Source organism: Passer domesticus, chromosome 1, assembly GCF_036417665.1.
Source record: "Passer domesticus isolate bPasDom1 chromosome 1, bPasDom1.hap1, whole genome shotgun sequence".
In the NCBI taxonomy this organism is placed as follows: domain Eukaryota; kingdom Metazoa; phylum Chordata; class Aves; order Passeriformes; family Passeridae; genus Passer; species Passer domesticus.
The window spans coordinates 76695868-76718965 of NC_087474.1; the positions used below are offsets into that span (position 1 = coordinate 76695868).

General features: G+C 38.1%; 1 protein-coding gene across 3 annotated transcripts in view; it reads right to left on the reverse strand.

The window, feature by feature from the left end:
- The window catches only part of CDYL (chromodomain Y like), a 103606-nt gene that overhangs the window by 41383 nt on the left and 39125 nt on the right, over positions 1 to 23098 (reverse strand). For all 3 annotated transcript variants that reach the window (XM_064425805.1, XM_064425824.1, XM_064425815.1), the window contains exon 2: positions 15203 to 15869. In XM_064425805.1, coding sequence (XP_064281875.1) covers positions 15203 to 15869 — 667 coding nt within the window. The remainder of the gene's footprint in view (positions 1 to 15202; positions 15870 to 23098) is intronic.

A 23098-nucleotide genomic window follows, 5' to 3' on the forward strand; every position in this document is an offset into this window, starting at 1 on the left:
GCCCTTCTGAAGATTAGCCTGTATAATTACTTTCCCCCTCTGCTATATTCAGAATGCTGAAGAGACTTAGCACATACCTCAATATCATTGGAGGTTGGAAAAGAACACTTAAAATTCAATTTTTCATACTTGTACAGTATTTCTTCTATAGTTTTTCATACTGAAGACTATTTTCAAGCATTGCCAGCTGGTCTGATTTTGTGTTCTTTGTCCCCTTTTGGGAAAGAGACAACAGTTGAGATGATGACTGAGCTCCAACAGCTCCATATGAAGGAGCTACCAAGCTTTAATTTCCCTCCATGGCATGGCTCTCCTGCAATTAATCCCACAAAAATGCAGCCAACTAGCAGCTCAACACTAGTGAAAACCTAGCAAACTAGCTGGTAAGAGCTATTCAAAGTTGTTTGTACTTCTTTACTTTTTCCTAAAAAAACCCCCAACCAACCAACCAACCAACAACCCCCCAACAAACCCCAATTTTTGAATGCTAATGTCATGAGATATTAAGATAAAAAGAAAATTAAGACTGGGGGTTCTGGGCCTCCTGCCCTTAAGTTAGTAGTAAAACCCACTTGCTGGGCCACAGATTTCCTGTGTTTTCCGAGATTAACCTGGTTACTGTACGTGTGAAAGAAGATACAGTGGGAGAAATGAACAGTTACAGCAAATTTAGTAACTTATATATAAATATGTAATGAATAAGAATATAATTCCTCCAGGGAACTGGAATGATGCTGCTGTTCTTTCCAGTACTGTAACTGAAAAAGACAATAATAAAAAGCATTTGCCCCTCATCTACTGTAACTGAGAAATACTGAAACTAAGGTACTAACTTTTTGACTTTAGTCTTTATTTGATTCCTGATGAGAATAAAAACTAGTTGGGATCCCTGTGCTAACTAGGGATATTACAATTTACTGTGATTAAAAATTCAGAAGTGAAGGAGGGCATTACATCCTCCATGAAGGGAAGACTAGAATACAATCCCATTTTCATCTGTTCCTTTAATGGGCTTTACCCTAACTTTAGATATTTTTTCCATCAATGTAGATACTCTATCAACAAAATTTCAATTGCATATTTTTCTTCATAAATCTTCTGCTTCCTACACCACATTTTAAATATAGAAAATGATTTTAAACAAATCAACTAAGTGCCTAAGTATTAAAAACAATCACTGAAACGGTACCACAGAGTCACAGAACACCAGGTTGGAAGGGACCTCAAGGATGTTCTGGTCCAACCTTTCTTGCAAAAGCATGGTCTAGACAAGAAGACCTAGCACCCTGTCCAGCTGACTCTTGAAAGTGTCCAATGCTGGGAAATTGACCACTTCCCTGGGGAGATTATTCCAGTGGCCAATTGTTTGCATGGTGAAAAATTTTCCTCCTCCCCATCTCCCCAGCAGCAACTTGTATCTACTCGCTACTCCTCATCTTTTCCATATGACTCCTTGTTAAAAGAAGTCTCCATCTTCTTTGTAGCCACCCTATAAATACTGGGACATGGTGATAAGGTCTTCTCTGATCCTTCTTTTCCCAAGGTTGAACAAATTCTTTTATCTCTCAGCCTTTCCTCATGCATCAACCTGCCCAGGCCTTTGATCATCTTTGTGGCCCTTCTCTGGACCCTCCCCAGCCTGTCCACACCATTCCAGGTACAGCCTGACAAGCAATGATTAGAGAGGGACAATGACTTCTCCTTGTTGCTGCATCACAGCATCCTGCAGCAGCAGCACACTGCTCATTCACATTGAGATGTTTGTCCACCAGGACCGGTCCCAAGTCCCTTTCCACAGAGCTGCCCCTCAGCTGGGTGGATGCCAGCCTACGACACACTCCTGGATTAAATCTTCCTTACACGGGATACCAGGCCAGACTGTCACACATTAGTTTCTTTAGGAGGAGGCTGTAGGACACCATTTTGGAAATCCTGGAGAGATCCAGGCATGCAGTGTCACCGCTCACCACCCACATCCACCACGCCAGTTACTTTGTCATAAAAGGTGGTCAGGTTTGTCAAGCAACGTTTGCCCTTTGTGAATCTGTGCTGGCTCTTCCAAATGACATGTTTCATCTGTGCTGTGATGGCTCCCAGCAGGACTTTCCCCATCACTTTCCCAGGGACTGAAGTTAGACTGATGGGCCTATAATTTCCTGGATTCTCCTCTAAGCCTTTCTCTTAGATGGGGGTGACATCAGCCTTCTTCCTATTTTCTGGGACATCCCTGATCTCCACAACTTCTTGACTTCTTTAAAATTATGGAGAGTGGCCTTGTGGTGATGTCAGCAGCCTTCTAACACCTCTGGTGGACAGTGACAGGGCCCATCAGTGTGTATGGGTCTAATTCCTGAGAGAGGTCACACACCAACTCTTCCTTCACTGATGGAGGGTCTGTGTTTGCATCCACCTGGATTTTTGCTCCCAAGGCCAGGGACCCAGCAGTGTGAGTAAAGACGGTGATGAAGGAAGTGTTGAGAACCTCTCCACCTTTCTATCACTGCTGGCGACTGTTCACTTCTCCTGTTTAATTTCCTTCTGTTTCTGCTTGTTGTTTTCTTACCTGAAGAGCCCTTTCTGGTAGTTTTTCACATCTCTGGCCACTTTCAATTTGAGCTGAGCTTTTGCTTGTCAAACTGCATCTCTGCACACCCTGGCAATGTTCTTGTAGTTCTCACTGGGTGTGTGTCTGCTTTTCCATCTATGGTGCACTTCTCCTGGCTTTGAGCAGACTCAAAAGCTTGCTCTTAACCAAGGAGGTCTCTCCCTACTTCCCTCACCTTTAAAAGGCATGAATGGTTTTTGAACTTCCAGGAGAGTGTTCTTGAAAGCCTCCCAGCACTTGCTGTCTCCTTTATCCTCCAGGGAAGCTTCCCACAGAATCATGCCCAACCAAGCTCTGAGCCAGCTGAAGTTTTCTAAAATTTAAAACAACTGTGTTAATATTAACCTTCAGTGTGTTCAGCAGGATTCCAAACTGCAATATTGTGACCAGTGCAGCCCAGGCTAGCAGTAGCAGAGATATTACAAAGCAGTACAGCATTTAATTTGTTGATTGGTTCAAAACAGTCATGTCACAGTATTAAACAGATGTAAACGAGGCTGATCAGAAGTAAAACAAACAGTGGGCAGAGCAGTTCTAGGATTTCACAGCAATTTCTAAAAAATCTAAATTAAAAGAAACTTAAATAATATAAGCCTATATTTGCCAATATAAGCCTATAAGCCAATTTGCCTACCTAATATCATCCACTACAAAAACATTTTACTCATAAATGAAGTCACAATATAATTAGAGCAGAATTACAAGAGTACCTGTGAGAGCTGGACACATACCAAGGAATTTACTGATCTATAAACATGGTCTGTATAAGCACACAAAGATCATGTAACAGTTCATATCACCCTGCAACCAACAGAAATCCTCCTGATCTGCTGAGGATTGCCAGGGATGCTGGAGTATCTCAGTTTTCCAAAGGTTTCAACAGCCCTCCCACGGCCCTTCGTAGCCTTGACACAGCACTGCCCAACTCACTTCTCTGCAGAAGAACCTAAAATTGCCTCAGAATACTGAATTTTTCTTTTAAGTCTTCAAAGAGTATGAGGCCTGTCCAAAGAGTATATGTAGTATTTACAGGATAAAGATAGGATAATATTTAAGTATGTTTAACAACCCCCAATATATAAAAGACTGAAATGTTTGAAAATGTGATCAATGAACTTGACTGAGTTGTTGGAAGATCACAGTATAGCTAATGCTGACACTAGTGGTCAGGTGGCCAGCTGACACTGGCTAAGTACTAAAACATGACACAAAATTATAAAAGGAGAGGTATAGAGATGTTAATACCAGGTCAACTACAGACCCATTGACTTTTACATAGGTTTATCCTGAAATAAGCCTATAAGGTTTGTAATTTATAATACACAATAGTATGGTGAAAATGTCTTCACATTACGTTTTAACTGAAAAGACTCTAGAGTTTATTACTGTTTTTTAAAATTGTGTATTACTGACATGCCTAAAACATTTAATAGAGAACGGACTGCTCCTTAACATGTCATGCACCGATCACTACTCTACTAATATACTTTATTTAACTACAAAATGACATTTCAAACTGGACTATGCCAACAAAACAGTAGCAGGGAACCCTTAACTATTACAAGATATAAGAGAGGAACAATGACTCCTTGAAGATGACCACTGTGCCAGAGTAAAACTTAATACTAGAAAAAAGAAAGGACTTCAGAGAAAAATATCTTAACATATTGTAACAAGTCCATTTTCTTCCTCAAAGCTTCATGGAGAGCTGAAAAATAAGGATCAGTGGGCAACACTAGTTGTTTTGGCTTGTATTACTTTTTCAGAACACTTAGTGCTCTTTAGTGCTTAGTGCTACTCAGTGCTTTAATGTTAGCTAGTTACATCTGTATTTAGAAATGCAAAAAGAAATCTGAATGCAAAGCATCAGCACTGTTCCATGAGGTCAATAAACATAACAGGGACCTAAACGCACCAATGTGAAGAATAAAAAAACCCACAGAATTTTTTTATGTGTCTTAAAGGTACTCATACCTGAATAATTTCACGCATTGCTTTCAAAGCTGATTACATATAATACACTTGTTACTTTTTACTTTTTCTTCAGAGCATCTAAAGGGTTGTGATATCTAGCACTCCAGAAAGAAAAAGAAAATCCTTGAAATAAATATTTCCTGTGATTCTTAAGAGCAGAAAATGAATGAAGTTTAGAAAACCCTGCTTTCAGAGTATTTTTTTCAGACGAGATCCTGGCTCCTGACCCATGGTTTGGGCAAGCCTCCACTTCCTAGCATTACTATCTGGTACTATATGATCACTCTCTTACTACAGAGTTATTACATAATACATACTAATATTATACATATTAATGGTAAGATTTTTAATTTGTTTACTTTTTACCATTTTTTAAATGGAAAACTTTCTATTTCCTACAAGGATGTGGAACAAGAAATGTTAAAATTTTTGGGTTTTTCTCCCTCTCACCTATTTAGAAAGGTCTTTTCCACTGCTCCATTGTCTGTGCTCAGAAAGATCATTTGTAAAAACCCCTCCCAAACCTGACTGACTATATAGGACTCAATAAAGCTAATGGAACAAAAAGCACTATCAATGTGAAAAGAAAAAAGAAAACAAAATGGCCCACTAGCTTTCAATAACAGCAAAGATGTAACTTGTGTTTTGTATAAACTGTTAAATATTTAAAACAGGTTTTCAAGCTAATTGCCTACCCATGCACAGAAAGTAAAAATAGATGATTCTTTAAAGAACACAGAATAATCTGTCAACCTTTCTACTCAGAAATTGAAACAGAAAATCACAAACCACATAGTAAATTGTTTGAATTACCCATTACGATCATATTGAGTTTGCCTGCTTGTACTAATGTAAGAAAAAACCCACTATCTTTGAATTCCTTGACAAAAGGGTGTTACCCTGCACTGCCACAAATACATCTTCACACACTTACCAACTCTGAGAGAAGCCCTGGCAGGATATTCTTTCTGTTTGCTGAAAATTTGCTTTTAAATCGGCTCTGTCAATAAAGTGTTATGTCTGGTAAAATAAGCTTTGCATTTACGGTTGCTTTCGACTCATTCCTGTATTTCTCAAAAGTGCCCACTGAATTTGAAATCCACCCAGAGGATGAGGTGAGAATGCAACACAGTAATTCTGTTTACACTGGATGGGATTTTTAGCTGACTATACCAAACAAATGACAATCAGTGCTTTTTACCTAAAACATCTGAACTTTGAAGCATTTTTTTTCTAATATGATTGTTTTATATATTTCTATAAGCAACTTTTGTAAAGAAAGGGTGCTTCACATAAGGACCTCAGCAGGAACCAGACCAGAGCTCTACCTTCTCACTGCTTTTCCAGTGGCTATCCTGATGCCCTACAGGGCAATGATTAGAATCTCTGGACATCTGTACAGTCCTAAACTAATTCTATGAATAATAGTTAAGAGAATAATTCCATAAATAATACTGGATAACAACACAGAAAAACATGTAAAAGATAACTGAATTACAATTTTCAGATGCATCACAAAAACTTCCTTACTTCTGAGGAAAGAGAACTTAGATTCTATGTAAAAGTATACCAGGCCTACAAACACGATATATTCCCATTATTCCCACAAATGACTATTTTTTAAAAACGGCCATTACCTCCTTCTCTTGGAATCAAACACGTTTTAGCAAAGAGCTCTCAGAACTAAATGGAAGCTACAACTAAAGCTATAACTAATCTTTCTCTTTTGAATTTGACACCCTTTAATTTCTCTAGATGTCCCCTTGTCTATTCAGTTCCAGAATAGAAATTTCCAACTACATCAATCATTATTTCATCATGCCTATAATTTGTTTCTTCTCCAAAATTATTTACTCTATTCCCTTTAGATATGGGATTTTAAATCAAATTACTTATTATCCTTTTTGTTCCCGTTGTACCAGCCTAATGGCTTGGCCTAGATTCTCCAGCTGTGTATGCACTGGAAGTACATCGGGACACCTCTCCTAAGGATCTTGTCAGCCACTTACTCTGCTCTCTCTCATTCCAGCCCATCTTTCAAACAACACAGGAATTCAAGCTGAAATCCAAGAGACAGCAGTGCTAAGGCATGGAAGACATTGTGCCAGCCAACGTGTTTTCTACAGATTCATTACACACCAGGTGTGCCTGAAAAGTAATAACAAATGTGTGTGACAAAGAGAGAAACCTTGAGAGCTTCTTTAGTCCAATATTGGGCCAAGTCTTCTTGGAGTTGCCCTTTGCAGCGCCTGGGCATTCCTATCTGCATCCCAAACAAAAAATTCTGTTTAGGAGCTAGCAAGAACAATGATCAGCTCAAGCTATCTTCCTGCTGTTCATCCCTTCATTTAGCCTGCTTCAGGTATGTCCCTCTGACATTTCTGTTTTCTCGCACCTTAAGTAGTAAAGTGTTTCTCTGCAAGTTTTGTACCTTTGCTGCTCACTGCAACATTTTCTTTAAAAAGAGATCACTAAATATAAATAAGCACAGATGCCACTGCCAACCTTGTGACACAACTACAACAAACCACTGAGCCTACTCTGTTTTCCTTTCTTCCAGTCAGTTTCAGAGCAGTCTTTTGAAGCACAACTTCTTACTTTCTTCGGTTGCCTCTTTCAAGGAATATTTTCAAAGAAAATAGATGACAGTCTGTATTTCTTTATCCATGCTTCAATAAGATGTTTAAAGAACTCTTAATACAATAGTACGATGCTTTCCTCCACTTCTTCCACATTAAATTTTAAGACTTCAGTTTTCAGATGCATTTAAATTTAGAATATTATAGCTCAAAGTGCCAATGTTTATGATTTGCCTTTGCTTCTTAAAGGAGTCTAAAACATAATAAACTTTAAAGCATTTTAAATTACACTTACTAAAGGCAAAAGCTTTTTTATGTGTTCTAAGACTGCAAAATTAAGAAAACAGTTACTAAAGAAGAATTAAATGTTTGATAATTTGTGGCCTAATGCATTTCAGTGTGTGTTCTTAAATAAGTTTACAATATAAGTGGTATGTAGAGCAGGTAATGTAGATATTTTTGTTTGAAAAAAATTGCATACAGTACTACAAACATACACCTTCTGCATTTATTCTCTTTTAAATAACAGTACTTCATTGTATTATTATCAGTAACTCACAGCAGCAGCTCTGGATCATGGTTATGCCACCTTGAGTACTGAAATTTCTCTGGTTGGTAGGAAGTAGAGTTATTCCAGGGCAATATAATATATATATATATATATGTGTGTGTGTGTGTGTGTATACATAAAAATAAAAAGTATTTTTATGAACACCTATAACATTCAAGACTGTATCCAGCTGTTATCCCAACAGCTAGCCTTAAAAAAAATTGGTTCTGAATCTTAGTTATTCATCTTCTTAAATCTACTTTCTCTCTTTCACAAGCATTGAAAGCATTTCACAGTTTTGTCTTAGTTGCATGATATTTTATCCCACCTGTAACAGTCGCAATGTCAAGATGTTCTGTTGACTTTATTTTATGTAGGCACTGTGATCTAGGCAAATCTCCTACAAACTACATTACAGTTGTTTTATTTTAGTTATTTTAATGGATTTTTGCACCAAAAATTAAGATTAATCTTCAAGAGAATGCAGATTCATAATGACAGTTTACTTAGCAAACATGTTCCATCCACTTCACAGCTTTAACAGAGATGGGAGATAAAACTTTTTCAAAAATTGAAACAGCGAGAGACAAAAAATATCTGGTTACTCTACCAGGCACAACTGCAAAAGGCACCACGTAAGTGTTTCTGATTGCACTTCACATTTCAAAAGCTGTTCTGAAGTTCTACAATTTTGATAATGTTGGATTAAAAAAAAAGTATCTAGCTCAACACTTTTGTTCTATCATTCAGTCTGATCTTCAAGACACTTTCTCTGTGCAGATGTATGCAAAGTAGGTCGAAAGGGTGTCTTGTAAACTGAGGCTCTGCTTCATTGTGCTTCATCTTTCCTAAGTTTTGGCACAGCAGGTGTGACAAACCTGTCCTCAGAATCTACTTTTGTCTCATGTTGGCACATGTGCTGTAGGAGAATGTAATGGCAGATCATTACTGACCCCACCTGATCTGTCAGTCAAGAGAGATGGAGACTCCAGCTCCTCAGCTCATGTAAACTGCTCTAAGATCAGAGGAACTGCACACCTCCTATGAGCTTTATGCTTACCAGGGGGCTACAGCTGTAATGCAAATGCCAGTGAGAACAACACAAGAGTTTTTCTAGCAACTTAGGCTGAGGTTTTTATGTCCGAACTGAGAATTCACAGGGAAATTTCTTACCCTTCTCTTAAAACAAAAAAGTTCAATTCAGAGTTTCCTTTAAGGGTTTTTCAGGAATGGAATTAAGAAAGGAAAAAATTATGTCTGTCTCCCTCCCCAGGGACACATCCTCTATCTCACTGTCACTTCCAGAAGGCTGATAAAAATAAACCTGCCCTTAAAGGAGCAGTTGGTTAGGCCACATATATATATGATTAATCACATATATAAATATATCTCCCATACCTGGGATTGAGGAAAGGAAAGGGATCATTCTTTTCAAAGTAACTACATTTTACACTAGCTCAGCTGCATTAAAAGTCTACACCAATGTAGCACCCAACTGAGACATCTCCATTTTAAGTACTGAAGAATGGCAGAAGGCAGAAAAGGAAAGAAACCAGTCACTTATGCCTTATGTTTCTCAAAAATGAAAGCAAACTGTGCACTTAGATCCTGATTACTATTATTATGATAATCTGTTGACATAAACCAATACGGTTCTAAAGATAAGAGATTTTCACAGCAAGTTCTCAACCCTGGAGCTCCATGTAAAGTAATAAAGTGTACTATAAACTGCAGAAGCAATAGTGCAGAGGGAATACAAAAAACCAGAACAGTAACAGATCAATTTTCCACATGACATAGACCATGCACTCTACCATACTACCATACCAAAACTTTTGCATTTATACTAAGCCAGAAAATATAGACAAAGAACAAATTGGCAACAATTCAGATTAATTTTAGTTAAAACAGCTGAAGAACTTGACTTTGTAAGACAGAAGGAAAAATTGATGTTAGGTTAAAATGTTGCAATATAGTGCATAAGGGACATAATAATGTGAATTCTTAAGAAATAAAATCAAAAGTCAACTTCCGGAGGAAAAAAACCCAAAAACCCAAAGGTGTCTTTCAGCTTGATTAAATGAAAACTGCTTTACTCTCTAATGATTTACTAAACAGATACACAACCAAAGATAGAAAATTACACACTTGTGCATTTGAAAAAGGAGTTTCACCAGTAATTTTAGAAGTTAAGAGGGCTTTGCAAAGGACTTTAACCCATTTAACAGGCTTTTGTTTGCACTAATAAAATATTTGGTTGCTTTCCAGATCACTCAGCAGAGATCAAGCCACCCATCCAAGTGCAACGTACGAAACATACTGAAAAAGGAAGTTCTTCTCTTAGGGCTTTTTTTTAAATCACAATTTACTACTTAACCAACAAAATCTCCCAACTAAGAACAGGACGGCTCAAATCTGCTTCTGTCCTTTCAGGATGCTAAAAGAAATTAAGAAAACCTGTAATACATCATCCCAAACTTTTGTTGTACTCTAAATTAACAGCAATGAACTTCTTCAACCCTTCTCTTAATTCTGCTTTCTCAGAGGATTTATATGCATGGCTTGTGGTTCATCTCGACAACTCTGTGGTTCACAGCTCTGTCAGCTGCTGTGCTCTTCCCATGGGACTCTGGAGCTTGGCCAGTTATGCTGGTGACACCATCCCTCCATGCAGAGTCCAACACCCAGGCACACACAGGCAGAGGTGAAAAAGTAACCAGGAGAATTTGGGAGGGAAGTGTGAGCAATTCCCTCACCCTACTGAACAGGGAGGGACTGAACTCCTTTCAGCTGGGCTTGGTACTGCATTGAGAACAGATGTTTCTCCTCAGTTCCACTGGTTTCCATAATCCCTTCCACGCTTGCTTGATTCCTTTTGAGACTAAACCTATCAGACACTTAACCAAACAGACACTATTTTCCTTTGGTGTTTGACTGGATTTTTATTTTTCCAAATCTGTGGGTTTTAATCCCATAAGCTGCTTTGGGGAAAAGAGAGAACAGGTAATAAACAAAACTTAAGTTCAGTCTTTTCTTCTTGTTTGTTTGGGTTTTTTTCTGATGCCACTTTTCTGATGCCACTTTTCATTTGCTGACAATATCATTGTTTTGAGACAAAAACACCTCCATTATCCAACTAAAAAATCAGCAGACACCCTCGTTTCCTTGGAGGTATCTTTGTATTGTCAGCCTGCTGCTCTTGCAAGTTGTTCATCTGATCTAATATGTGCAAGGAGGGAGATGCTAATGCCACTGTGCACACTGGTGGTGTCTGCCTGACTAACAAGTGCTGTAATTTGCTGCATTTCTTTTATTTCTTCTCTTCCCGTGTGCCAGCACGAGCCTGCCTTATTCGAATTTTGACAACACATGCAGCTAGATATGCTTTTCTTCCTTATTTTAGACTTTGAGCTTTGCATGCCTTTCTGCCTGAAATTTCCCTTCTTGTGGCATTTATTCTCAATTACATCCACAAGCTAGACATTGCTAGCTGAATAAAAACTATAGCAACTATAGGGTTATCTAGAATAAAAATATCAGATTTTGCCAAGAAATGGTATTCCCCTGACTTATGGTCCTTTCTAAAATTTCAAGACAACTCTCTAGCCCTGTGTGACTGACAGATCAGATTCCCTTTATGGCTTCTCTTCTTGTGCACAGATTCCCTTTATGGCTTCTCTTCTTGTGCACTCTATTAAATAGAATTTCTCTGGTTATTATGAAACCATTTGCAATAAGATTTCAAAGCTACTTTTTAATACCATTCTGATGAAGGAAACTTTCAGAAACTTTTAAGGTATCAGAACCTGTTGTTAGACACAAAGCCACTTTTTGTCTTGCTTAGTTTTGAGTAATATGCCTTACTTGTAGGTGCCACTAACACGTTCTCCACAACATTTCATTTCTTTGCTGTTGTGTTTCTACTTTGTTCATCCATTTCAGGATTGCTTTTATTAACTTTTAGTAACAGCTGATGATCACCACTTATTTCAAAATACCAGAACCACAGCAATGTCCAATTCAGTGATCTGTCCTCACTTTTTCCATACATCACCCTAATTCTTAGCCTTGTATATATATATTACTCCATTGACTCACTTTTCAAGGCCAAGCCTTTAAAATATGAACATTCAACACAATGCTCTTTTTGATAGAAGCTTGATTTCAGTGTGCTGAGACCACCAGCTCCCGGAGTAAACATGACCAGAACCCCTGTATATTTAAACAGATATTTGCCAATTGCCTTTTCTGAGACTGAAAGATTTTGGAACATGAACTGCACCATTGAAGTTTGTCTCAGGAAAACCAGGACTAGGTGCTACAATAACACTAATATTTCCTAGTAATTACTGTCATGGCATTTTCATATGCATACTCGTTTCTGGGATTTTTGGTTTGCACTTCTCTTATAGATTAAACAAACAAACAAACAAAAAAGTAAAATCAAGGCTGGGGAAAACAAGTTACAGACTAAACACGCAGTTTCACCATCCTGAGCAAGGACTTAAAGATTTACCTGAGTCACAGTACTAAGCAGTCATAGCAGCATACTCAAAATCAGGAACACTGTTTTCATATTAAACTTTATTTTATTTTTCCAGTATTACTTTAAAAAATGCAATTCAGTTTTAATTTTAAAAGTTGTCTAAATTTTTTTTGAAGTGTAATCTGTATTTTTCTAAAATCTTTCAAAATTATGCTTTATGGCTAGTGATTTCTGTTTTGACTAATTCAGTTTACCAAGAAAAACATCTCGATAAAAAATTCCTAAACCAGCTCAAGTAAGAAGTTATTTTTCAAAACATGCTTTTGTCTTCCTGACAGCATCCTCCAAGTGGTAGTAGGAACTCTTAAAATTAACAGAAGGTGTATGTGGAGGAGGTGGGAAGTTTGGAAAGAGTGCTCCAAATGCCAGATCTATCATCTGTATTATTAATATGTCAGATCTGGTGCACATGAAGACGCATTTCTGTGCAATGAATACCCCTCATGATATATGATTCCTGAGGTCGTGCTGAAAATGTGATGAGGTGTCCATTTAAGACTGAAGGAATGTCCTGAGTAAGAAGCAAAACAGGATCCTGAACTGCAGCAGCCTCATGCAGGGGAGGGAAGCACCTATTTACTACACTTTTAATGAGTTGCAGTGTGAAGTTAAAAATAAAAACAGCAAGGAAAAGAATGCATCTTCAAGGAGTGAAAAGACAGCAAATGTGTCAGCTCAGGAAGCTCCAAGGCAAGAGAGCTCTAGAAGACAGGGCTGTCTCTCTTTGCTTCTCCCTAAATAAATCGATTCAGGCCATGCATAATGGCTGAGTTAGAGCCTGAGCTCCTTCATGAGTAAGATACGTCAAAGAAGTCCTGAAAAGTCAGGAAGAGAGACTGGTGTCAGACATAAGTGCACAGTGTTTTTCTTTTACAACTTTTTTTTCCAAGTTTTATAATCACAGAAAGTCTGCATGATAGGAAGGTTACCCTCAAAAGTGTTGCAGGTGAACAAAATAAAACCCCAATAAATATGGATATTTAGCATCCATTTTGCAGCAGATATGCACAGCTCAGCTTGGGGATTGGCAGTGGTGTATCAGGGAAATGCACTGATATGCCTCCAGCAGCAGACAGAAGGTGGAACATATTGTGTATGTTTCATCAACCGCTTATTGTGACTATCTCCTTGGCTCTCCTTTTTTGATCTACACCTTTAGGATCTTGTGAACACATAAGTGTGAGAAAACTCTTGTATTGTCATCATCCCTTGAGTCAGTCAACAGCTTTCCTTGTTAGTTGCCCAGACAAATGCCTGGAAGAGGTGAGGGAGGTGGTGGCAGTTGAGGAAATTTTCACACAGTAGTGAAACAGGAATGAATCTTACCTAACATCTTCTGTGTCACTCCCTTTCCTCTGCAGGCCTTTCTGCTTCCATCTGATGCTCTGTAACTGGGCCCTTGCCCTACCACTGTTATCAAAGTGAGAGGCTGGTGGGAACAATTTAATCGGATCTACCCAAAAAGAGCCTTCATGCCCCAGGTATTTTTCCTGGATGTCACAAGGCAAAAAAAAAAAATGAGATGCCAAAGGCAGAACTTAGAATCACTACACTAAGAACTCCACCATACTCCAAAACGCCTATTATCCATCATAAAACCATCCCATGTGAAAACACACTCCTCTACCTCACCTACTCAGGAGAACTCTCATCCTGGCATCTCCTGCATCATCCCCTTAGCCTTGTTTATATCCTCTGAGATTTGCATTCCTCCTTGAGCCCATGCAAAGCAAGAGATATTCCTGGCATCTGTGTGTGCATTACCATGGTTACCTAGTTCATCTGCAGCAAAATGGGTTGGTCCATGACCTGACACTGCAGCTCCAGGAGCACATTCCTCCCTTGTCCACCACTTCTCAAGCTCTCTGGCTGCAGCTGTTCTTTTGGAAAATCTGAATGCAAGCAACAGTGGGGTACCCAACACAAACTCTCCCAAAGTCTCTAGCATGTTTTTTCCCTATCCAGTGTCTCTAAGTGTGTTTCTTGGCAAGTCCAATCCTCGAAAAATTCCAGACAATTTTTCCAGCAAGCCGTCATCAATAGCACACCTGCACATTTGACCTGCTGCATTTTATTTGAGGGCTCAGTCTTTACTTGAAAATTTAGACTGGGAAATTTAGCCTCAAAAGCCTGCTTAGGAGAACACTTGTGACCACACAGCTGCGTCTGTCAGACAAGAACAAAGGTTTGGGGCACAACAATAAGGACCAAGAAATCTTAAACAAGAGTCTCAGCTGGATGGGGGACAAACAGTTCCCTCCTAGAAGAGCAGTTTGGGTTACTTTGGTGTCACAAATTTTACAGTACAAATTGCATTAACTGTGACCTACTTAGATATTAGCAAGCCAACATCACTCCTAAGTAAGCGTTCAATATCAAATGAGGTATAAACAACAAAATATTGATAAAATATAATGAAAACAAATTTCAATCCAGGCAGAAGGCATATGTATTTCCACAACTGGCTCAAATTTTCACAGAAACAAAGCTAATTAACTTTGTTTTTTAAACAACATCACTCTCACTGTTTTTTTCTCCAAGCAACATATATAACAGATATATAAACTGTTATGAAGAATCCTTGCTCACACCATACATCTTTTCCCATAATTAATGTTTCTTATATTCATACCAAATTTGACCTATTTAAATCAACTTAAAGCAATGATGTAATATCTGGAAATGGTGTGTGTACCACACAATGTCAAGGCAAACACAGATGTATCTGATGGTGATTCTGAAAACACAAATACCAATAGCCTCTGCAAGGAAACCAAAAACTGTAAAATTCAAAATGGCTTTGTAGTTATATAGTTACGTAAAATAAAGTGAAGTTCTCCAGACTTGAGTTAGCATGGCTGAAGCAGAGTAGGTAATTTGTCTGCATCTCAATTGTAAAAAAACTTCAAATGAAAAATCACCACCAAAATGATGACTTGTACACCTACCTTTTCCATTTATTGTTAATGCTGATGCAATTGTGGCTTTTACTGGCACTGGCAATTGTGGCACTAATGGATGTATCCGTGGTCGGCTCCCCATCCTAGCACGCTCTGCGCCAGGTCCTAACAAAGCTCCCACAGGTTTTTCTGCTGCTACTTCTGGTGCTACAGAGTCATCTTGATCTTGCTCTATGTGGTCCATTTTGTCTGGGCTTTCATTCTGGAAGCCATCAACTGTTGTCCGGCTCTTAATTGGACTTTTGGGCACTAGGATTTTAATACCTGATTTTGCAAGGTCCATATTTTTACGTCCAGAAAGCGATGGTGAATTGTTTTTCCGGAACTTCTGTGTGGCAGAAAAAAGTTGACTATTTTTTGACTCGTGTTCTTTAGTCATAACTAAAGATTTAGAAGATGTCTTTGAGAAAGAACTATTGGTAGACCTAGAAATTTGTTTTCTGGCATTATTTGGAGAGGTCCTGTTTGTCCTGGTTAATGTGCTTTCTTTCTGCTTTTCATTGTGGCGTCTGTTAAATTCATGTATATATTCCTCACAGTTGACAAGGTGCTGTTCTGGCTCCCAAGTATCATCTTCACTGTCATATCCTTTCCATCGCACCAAATACTCTGTTTTTCCTTTCTTGTTTTTCCTCTTGTCAACAATTCTCTCTACCTGTTAAAAAGCAAAAATAAGCATTAGGCATGGGGAGGTATACAACTCAAAAAAGTGACCTGCATGTAAATAATTTATTAAGTGTAGATAAAATAGTCTTGTAGTTTTGTAATCTGTATTGTAGTTCTAGAGTGCTATAGTCTTTCACTGTTGACTGGATATCCCTCACTTTAAACTTAAGATTATTACTTTCATCTCAAAAACTGGAATACCAAAATTGTTCTTCAGTAACTCGGCTGCATGCACAAGAATCTGAATATAACATCTTAAAATTGACAATCAGCACTGCCTCAGAGAAGCTCTTGCACCAACTTCAACATGGACATGATTTCCCTCACTCAATACAGAAGTCATGTTTAAATATGCTGCATAAATACAGGGTGTTTACCTTACCAAACGTATCAATTTGATATTGTTTGAATAATTTGCTTGCTTAGCATAAAGCATATGTGAGAATCTCTTACTTACAGTGAGCTAACCTTTAGCGACCAGGAACAACACGAAACAGCTTAGGAACTGGGACAAATTCAGATGATTTTTTTTAGAGACTTCTTGTGAAAACAGAGAATTTGTTTTTGCCAGAGCCTTTGATACACATACTTGAACACATTACCATGCCTCACTTATCTGCAAACAGAGATGATATTTATGTCACAAGTATTAAGCATGCACATTCTACAACTGCATGTGGGACCCATGGGCTGGAGGAATTCAGGCACTGGGGTAAAGCAGGCAGGGCAGACAGCAGCAGCTGCAAAGACACAGGCTCATGCCTCAGACTAAAACTTATGCCAATCATGCTAATCCTGTGGAAAAGGAATTCTTTTACTGAAAAAGATATAAGTACAAAGCTAGTCTTAGGGTTTCCCCTTTTTATTTCATTTTGTCTACCCAGGCTGATTCTTCTGGTAAATCCTCCATCCCACTTCATTTCAGTTATGGGACTGATACAGCTTTCTTACTCATCTCTCTCTTCTTTTTGGTAATAAAAAAGGCAGGTGTTTGAGACCGTTATTTATTAATTTAACTCCCAGCCCTTCATGAAAAAAAAAAACATGCATAGAAGCCAAGATCACACCTACCTAGAAGAACTTCTAAAGAAAGAGTGACATTTACGGGAGTGGCATTAACCCAATGGAATGTCTACAGAACAGTTTAGAAGGATGGGAGGAAAATACAAGGACGTATGGTGCACATACAAACAGTGTACATATATGGTATATGATTCATTACCAAATCACATGACTGCTGACAATAGATTTTTCTTAAGAGTGCATCTCAATGTTACACGTGGCATGCTATCATAATGTACTCCCTGGTTTTCAACAGGAGGGTTAAATGATTACTATTATTATAATCTCAGCAGCAATATAGCTGAGATTATATAGCAGCAATACAGCAGCAAGGACATACCCTATGACTGCATGTGATACCCTGCAGGTGTTGTACTGTGTCATCAGGATGTTGCTCAGCTCTGTCTGCATAAGTCTTAAAAAAACTCAACCAAATCAACACCACCAAAATAAGAATCAAATACAAACAAGCTCCACCTTTGCCTTGTTAATCAGTTCAATGCATTCTATAGAGAGACATGCAATATAAATTGTCCAAATTTTACTTAAAATCTTAAAATTCATTAAAACTGTTTTTATTCTGATTATTTAACTTTCTAGTAGTTACTGGGTTTGAAAACCCATGCAGCTAGAAAAATGAAATTTATTTTCCCACAAAACTATTTAAAGACATCTTAAAAGAAAATGAAACTCCAAGAGTTGAAGAAAGTCATGGTAGAGAAACATGCCTTCAATTTTTTCTTAGTAAAGCCTGAGTAAAAAGACCTTCAAATATTAAGTCAGAAATGTTAAATTAAAAACTAAGAACAAAATCATGAATCAAACCTCCTATCTTGTCAAAAAAGCAGTTACTGCTAGTCTCGCTTATCCTCTCTGCCTCTCTTGACCTTCTAAAACAGACTTTAAGAGCACGATTCTCAGAGGAAGATCTCTACTACTACCAAGGTATTTTTATTCTCCAATACAAAATCTTTGTAATGAACAGCATCAATTACTGAGCACAAAGTTCTACCACTGTCTTACCATACTGAAAGGCCACCCTCTAAGGACATGCCCTTTTCAAGTAGGAAGCCATCCCTGTCATCCAAAAAAACAGATACCTTGCAGATATAATAGATGAACTCTAGAACAGGAGACACAAAAATCCATTCTTAACCTGATGATTTATGGAGCAAGCAGAAATGCATAAAGAAAACAGTTATATTTAGCTATATTGTCCAAGCCCGCAACAAAACCTACTTTGACATTGCTCTTTTTGATTAAAAGGGGGTTTTTTTGTAACCCTTCATTTTTTCTTGAATACATCTTTTATTTACAGCACAAAAATCACAACAATTAACCTGTGACACACAATTTATCATGCAGATTCAGAGCTTTAGCAAGGGACTTCTTTTTTTGTATTGACTCAATTTGGTTAGTCTGACTCTCCTAGAAGCACTTGAAAAACTGCTCAGGAATATTCTGCCTCAATACTTTTGCTGATGACAACAGCTACGTAAGTTTTTCTTACCCAGAGCTGGGAGCAAGATACATCCTTTGCCACAATCACACTTTGTGACAACTACCATTTTTACAGTGTCCTGTCCCATACCATGGGGTAGCACTTAGAGATTAAAAGGTTCTGTACAGCAGGATTTGCCATTAATGGTTAGGTTTTAAGTATTGTAGAAGAATTACAACAAAAGACAAAATAACATAAAAAAAGATAAAACAGGTGTGAGTGAAAGTTATCACGCAAACTACCCTGGGGGGCAAAAAAAAAAATATCTCCTAGTTTATTTTAGCATGCTAAGTTATCACTTTCCCCACCTGGGGGGTGCTGATCAATGACGCTCAAAAACTTAGGCAACTGAAGAACTGACAGAAAACCAATGAGCTGTTCAGAGGCATAATCCAACACTGAAATCCACAAAATATAATCCCACCCACCACAACTATATCTGAGATTTCCCATCTGTAAAATGGCAAATTTCCCTTCCTTCCATTAATGTGGTAAAATTGGTTCATGCTTGATCTCCCTCCCTGAGGATTTTAATTGCTTTTATTAGCAAATTATACAGAATTTACACTCAAAAAAAAATCCTGACAAACAAACAAACATAATATATGGTTGCAGGCTGAAGTGCTGTCTATCTATAGCTGCACCAGGTGAAAATGACAACACTGCAACTCCTCCCTGTCCTGTGCTCAGAGACAACAGCTCCTCCCCATCTGTCAGCACAACTTCTTCTGTAATTATTCCCTAATGCAGTTCTGTCAAAGTGACCTGGTTTAGATATTAAGAATACCTGAGTTAATGTAGGCATCCTGAAATAACTGGTTTGGAGAGCAGCCACATATGCAGTATTTTCTGACACATCTAAGAGGACTGCAACTTTCAACAGAGGACAACAAACACCTATAGGCTGGACTGGTCCAGTAACCTCATTGTCAGGAAAAGGACATGTATTCTTAATCCCTGATGAAAGCTCCTTAGTTCAGGTCAATAAAAGCATGAAATTCAAAAGAATATTCTCAATCTAGAGCATTATTATTTGGGCACCTTTGTAAACTCGATATAATGCATGCTCTCAGCCATTGTGTATATATATATATTAAAAAGATCATACTTTGAACATTTGAAGAAATTAAACTAAAGGTACATCTGTCGGGGGTGGGAAGGCAACAAAAAACAGAAAGACCAAAATGAACACATGTGGGCAGTTAAATATTCAATGAGTATCGCCTTGTTTATAATAAATGCATTGTACATTCCCATCATGTTCTTTTCTGTCCTCACACTCATGTCAGGCTAAATTAATTTAAAGTTTACAGAATTGAATCTATTTGACTTCATACCCTACCTGTTGTCTGTAAAATACAGGAGAAGGCCCTGTTCTGTTAGCTGAAGGCTATGTTTATATCACTGTTTTTGCTCAGAGCAGTAGTGCAATTTGGAAGCAAATCCCTCCCTCTGCACTATTCCTGCTTACTGTGGAATGGCTTGATTCACAGACCAGTTTTGGTACACAGGATGCGGATTCTTTATGGAGAAGTATAAACTGGAAATGGAAAAGTACCAATGCATCTGTCACGCTTCAACCCCTAAGGGGGCACACAGATCCAAACAAGTAACACCTCTGAACAGTTTCAATATATGTACTGGTATGGATATTTGATCCTGAGAGGCACCACTAAATCTAGTCCAAAATAAAAGTGCTGCACAGCAGATTGTATAGAGGTGGGGGCCACAGCACCAACTGCTTCACTCTACTGATTTTCTCCACTTGAGCCAAATTACTACTGGAGATATTCCCCAAGTCAAAGACAGAAAGCTGGAGTAAAATGCAAGTCTTACATGACATATGTATGCACTACAAGTGAACAGTCACCCTTCCTTAAATTGGAAACTAATTCATACACAAATGGGACCTAAATGATCCCCCATAAGCAATCAGCAATGTTTACAAGTGGTAGTATCTTCCATTTATTAAAATCTTGCAGAAGTCAACAGTAAACAGTATTTAAATACTTCTTATTGTAAATAAAATAAATGCATTCTACATTAAAGAAACAACTAATAAATAGCAGCATACCACAAAAAAACCCCAAACGCATTATGTGCCATGTTTTGCTTTAAGTAGTTTTGGGAAAACAGTTATTCAAAAAGCTATTTGATCAGGATGTCAAAACACACCTGAAGGTCAGTAAAATGTGCACTAAAATCTTATATGTGCATTAAATGTACACATTTTAATAGAAAAGACATAATTTCCCATAGGATGACTTAAGGCCAAGTCAGACTACTGCTCACTGCAGTTAGCACCAGCAGGGAAATGTGAAAAACATCTTAACGCATACATGTAGAATATCAAAATCTGTATCTGAAAGAATGTAAAAACACCAATATTGTATGGCTTAAGATCAAATAGCATCATTAAGAAATTACAGTAGGATATCATATAAATCCCAGAGTTCCCCTCCACTGCAGCTCCACGTTGCTCCATTGATGGGAGCCCGGGAGCATGCTCGGAGCTGACTGATTTGATTAGCAGAGCAGACTGATTGGATTAACAGCTGATGAATTGCTGTAAACTGAGCTGCTGCATCCTTACAGCCTGACTGACCAGAGTGTCTGTACAGTAGAGGACTGGCTATGGTGAGGGCTGTATTTCATATATATTGTTCTGGAAGCCAGAGCTGCACCAAATAAATGTGGATCAGATGTGGGCAGATTATTGCCTTTCTGTCAAATTAGCTTCAGCAGATGATGCAGCTTTTGTGCTGCTTTTGTGACAGCTCTGCAATGAGGGATGATACCTGATCTGGCCCAAGGCCTGACAATACAGAGTCCACCAACTCAACTGTCTTCAGGCAGTCAGTACCAGCAGGATGAGCTCATACAGGATCATCACTTCACAGCCCACAGCCACTCCCAACCTCCTCTGGAGGCAGCAGTGTGTGCAGTGAGGTTGGAACATATTTATGTCTGTGAGCAGGAGTCCCAGAAGTGACTAACGCACTTCCTGTGGTTCTTCATGCTAGCAGTGCAATGAAGAGAACTGCATAGCTCAACCCTCCTTTCAAAAATTTAACAGCTATGCTAAAACAAATATTAAGATTTCTCTTTTTCCCAAGCTCTATTTCAATCAAAGTCTGTCCATTCCTTTAGGATTCCTGGACACAAGTCATGCAAGAGCTAACTGAAGCTATCTGTAACATTCAATTAATATAGTGGCCTGCGGGTTATAATTCACATTTTAATTCACCCTGTATATAAATTTCTAATCAAGTTGCCTATAAAATTACAATTGTCCCAGTGAAGCTCATTATTTATCATCAGCTTTAAGTTTTACATCCTTTCATGGCCTTAGCAAAGACAATAGACGAAATAGTTTAATTACGGCATTCCCATCAATGCCAGTGATTCCAGGGAATCACAGCTATGGAGCATGCCATGCCTGGCTGCACAGCCACCTCCTGAAAAAGCATTTCAGGAAGTTTTATACCTTGTACCTACATTAAAGAAACTAATCACTGTATGTGCAACTCCTTTATGATGCATTCAAAAGTGCAGATCACAATCAGAAAGCACATCTTTGTGAGAAGCCTTTTCCGTACAGGACATCAGGGAAACAGGTGTGGAGGGAGGACCTGTGACAAAGTCACTTTGCTTTAGAGAATTAACTCCCTGGATAAACAGTTTGCCTGAGACTTACTTCCTCACAAGTCACCACTGAGATGATTGATGCTAAACTGTCAGCGTCACAGATATTTCCAGATATAATTTACAGAGATAGTTACAACAGTTGTGATGCAAGTTACAGCCTACTGCAGAATTCATCAACTGCTTTCCCCTAATTATAGTCACCTAGCTATTGCAAGAATGCTTAGAAAATCTTAATCTCATTTTATCAACTCACTGTTCACAACAGTTCTAACCTTTTATTTACACCAAGGTAAGACAGACATACATTTTCTACTTTGCACAAAGGCAGAATGAAAATCCATGCAAACCTGATAATATCTGTACAAACATAATATAAACAATGAGCTGCAACAATGAATTCTTACCAAACACACAGTTTTCCTTCTTTAGAAATAAGAACAAGTAGCATCAAATAGGCTTATCATCTTAAATGGAAAAGGTCCTAATCAGAAGAAACTATTAAAGACCACTAGCACTGAATTTAGGATACACATATTTGGCAGTCAAAACTATTACATAAGTATTACTATGTTTAATAAGTTACTAAAACTTTTATCATTACTAGAAGATTTCAGCATCACCCACAAATAGAACGCCAAAGGAAATTCTTCCTATCTTCAGTTTATTTGTAAAAACTACATGTTAGGAGGCAAATCCTGGATGTTTTTTTCCAAGAGGTTTGCACTTGCCAAATTCTCTTGGTTCTATCTCTCCACTGCAGTACAAAAAGTGAAGGTCCAAAACTTGGTGCTACCAACGTTTTGCTAAATAAAAAAAAATATAGACAACTGAAATGCATACTTATTATTGGCAACTCTGGCAACATGAAAGGAAAAACTCTCAACCAAAGATGCCCATATTTTCGGTGTGATAATTTGTGAAAATGTAGAAATAATCAAAAGCTACCTCACAGCTTCAGCAGCTTGACAACTATTTACTTAAAGGATAAGACCAACAGAAATATCGTC